Consider the following 2,123-nt stretch of genomic DNA (forward strand, 5'->3'; position numbering starts at 1 on the left):
CTCTACCACTTGAGCCACAGTGCCACTTCTGACTTTTTTCTTTTTTTGCTTATGTGGTACTGAGGAATCAAACCCAGGGCCTCCTCAGGCATGCAAGGCAAGTGCTCTACCACTGAGCCACCTTCCCAGCCCATGCTTTACCAACTCTATAACATGACTGAGCTCCACAGTTTTCAGAGACCTGGTGGCACTTCAGCCCTGTGACAATTACATGAGTTCAGTGTATAAACCTTTCAGTTTTGCAGGGTGATGGGTTGGGTGCAGGTGCATGCCATGAGTTCAGTGTATAAACCTTTCAGTTATGCAGGGTGATGGGTTGGGTGCAGGTGCATGCTAGTACTAAGGTGTGAACTTACGGCTTGGTTGCTGTCCTTTTGCTTCCTTTCTCAAGGCTAGCAATGTCCCACTTGACCCACAGCTCCACTTTTGGGTTTTGCATGGTCAATAGGAGATGTGGTCCTCATAGACTTCTCTGCCTAGGCTGACTTCCAACCACAATCCTCAGATCTCAGCCTCTGACTATCTAGGATTACAGACATGAGTAACTGGTACTGAGCTCAAGATGATTTTTAATTCTCTTATTTCCAGGAACAGCCAAATCTCATTTATCTGGACAGGCTTTGTCCTCAAGAGTCTGAGTCTCAGGATCTCATGAGAGAATTTCTGATTTTGTACACGCGTAACTAATCCTGGCGTCTCCTTTCAGAGCCCCAATCTGGATCTGTGCAGGGCAAGATGATGAGTGGCGTTGGGGGCTTTGTGCTGGGGCTGCTCTTCCTGGGTGCAGGGCTGTTTGTCTACTTCAGGAATTCATAAGGTAAGGAAGTTTCTGGTGGCTGAAAATCATGGTTGACAGATTTTTTTTTTTAGGATAAGAAATGTGGCTACACTCAGGTTAGTTCTGGGGAGGTCCATGGGCCTATGTGACGTTTTCTTTTCTCATGCAATTGCAAATGTCAAAGAAATATTAAAACTCTCACCAGAGAATGCATGAGGGTCTCCCTAAGCTTCATGAAAGGCATGGCATGGTGTCTGCTGAAAAGGAGGGAGACTCGTAAGATGAAAGTTTTACCAATGATTTCTTTCAGAAGAAGAAGGTTAGAGGGAAAACATTTCCTACCCCAAATGCAGGAGGGGGCACTTAAAAGTTTACAGCTGTCATCTGCTGTCTGTATTCTTTCTGAGCTGGCAGCCTCCAACCCAGGCAATGATTCTCAGTGGCTAAGAGAGATGCTGCTTAGTATTCTAAACTATGGAGCGGTCTGCTTAGTATTCTAAACTATGGAGCTATCTCTGTTCTACCTGAATTACGGGAACAACAATTGAGTTTTAGGACATCCACTCTCCAGACAAGCTTGTCATCTTCTGTCTCTACCCATTTACAGAGTTGCTTGATTTTTCTATCTTACCATTTTAACAAAGAGAGCAGATGTAGATAGCCCCTATGAGGTCTCCTAGCTCTTGTAACATAGCATTTGAGTAGATGGAAGGGTAACTGCCTTTTTAGTTGCTTCCTGAGTCTGGTCCTTTTTCTATTTATCAAAAGTAGATCGAGGGCTGGGAAGGCAGTGGTAGAGCGCTTGCCTTGCATGCATGAGGCCCTGGGTTCGATTCCTCAGCACCACATAAGCAAAAAAAGAAAAAAGTAGGAAGTGGCACTGTGGCTCAAGTGGTAGAGCACTAGCCTTGAGCTGAAGAGCTGAGAGACAGTGCCCAGGCCCAGAGTTCAGGCCCCACGACCAGACCCAAAAGAAAAAAAAAGTAAATCGATGTCTCCTCTGTGTCCCCTCCCCCATCTCTCCTGCCTCAGTGGTGTTAGAGAAGTCTCAGGGGGCAGATGTGAGTCTGGGATGCTGTGTTTGCAGATTGGCTTCTGTAGAGTTCAATATCTGTCTTCTTGTCGCCATTGCAGGACACTCTGGAATTTAGCCAGCAGGTAATGTTCTCTAATCCTCTCCAAGAGACAGACTTGTTTCTCCTACAGCAAATGACACAAGGCAGAAGTACTGGTATAGAATTAGAATCAAGAGCTGGGAAGGTGGCTCAGTGGTAGAGTGCTTGCCTTGCATGCCTGAGGCCCTGGGTTCAATTCCCCAGCACCACATAAGCAAAAAGAAAAAAGC

The 2,123-nt window shown here is 46.0% G+C and overlaps 2 protein-coding genes across 3 annotated transcripts in view; both read left to right on the plus strand.

Moving 5' to 3' along the window:
* The window catches only part of LOC105999837 (HLA class II histocompatibility antigen, DRB1-10 beta chain-like), a 10,067-nt gene extending 8,119 nt beyond the window's left edge, over positions 1-1,948 (plus strand). The window contains exons 3-4 of the mRNA XM_013034967.1: positions 707-817; positions 1,913-1,948. Coding sequence (XP_012890421.1) covers positions 707-816 — 110 coding nt within the window. The 3' untranslated portion in view covers position 817; positions 1,913-1,948. The remainder of the gene's footprint in view (positions 1-706; positions 818-1,912) is intronic.
* LOC105999834 (HLA class II histocompatibility antigen, DR beta 4 chain-like) overlaps positions 1-2,123 on the plus strand; it is a 108,616-nt gene that overhangs the window by 104,396 nt on the left and 2,097 nt on the right. The window lies entirely within an intron of this gene.

Source organism: Dipodomys ordii, unplaced genomic scaffold (assembly GCF_000151885.1).
Source record: "Dipodomys ordii isolate 6190 unplaced genomic scaffold, Dord_2.0 Scaffold202, whole genome shotgun sequence".
Classification (NCBI taxonomy): domain Eukaryota; kingdom Metazoa; phylum Chordata; class Mammalia; order Rodentia; family Heteromyidae; genus Dipodomys; species Dipodomys ordii.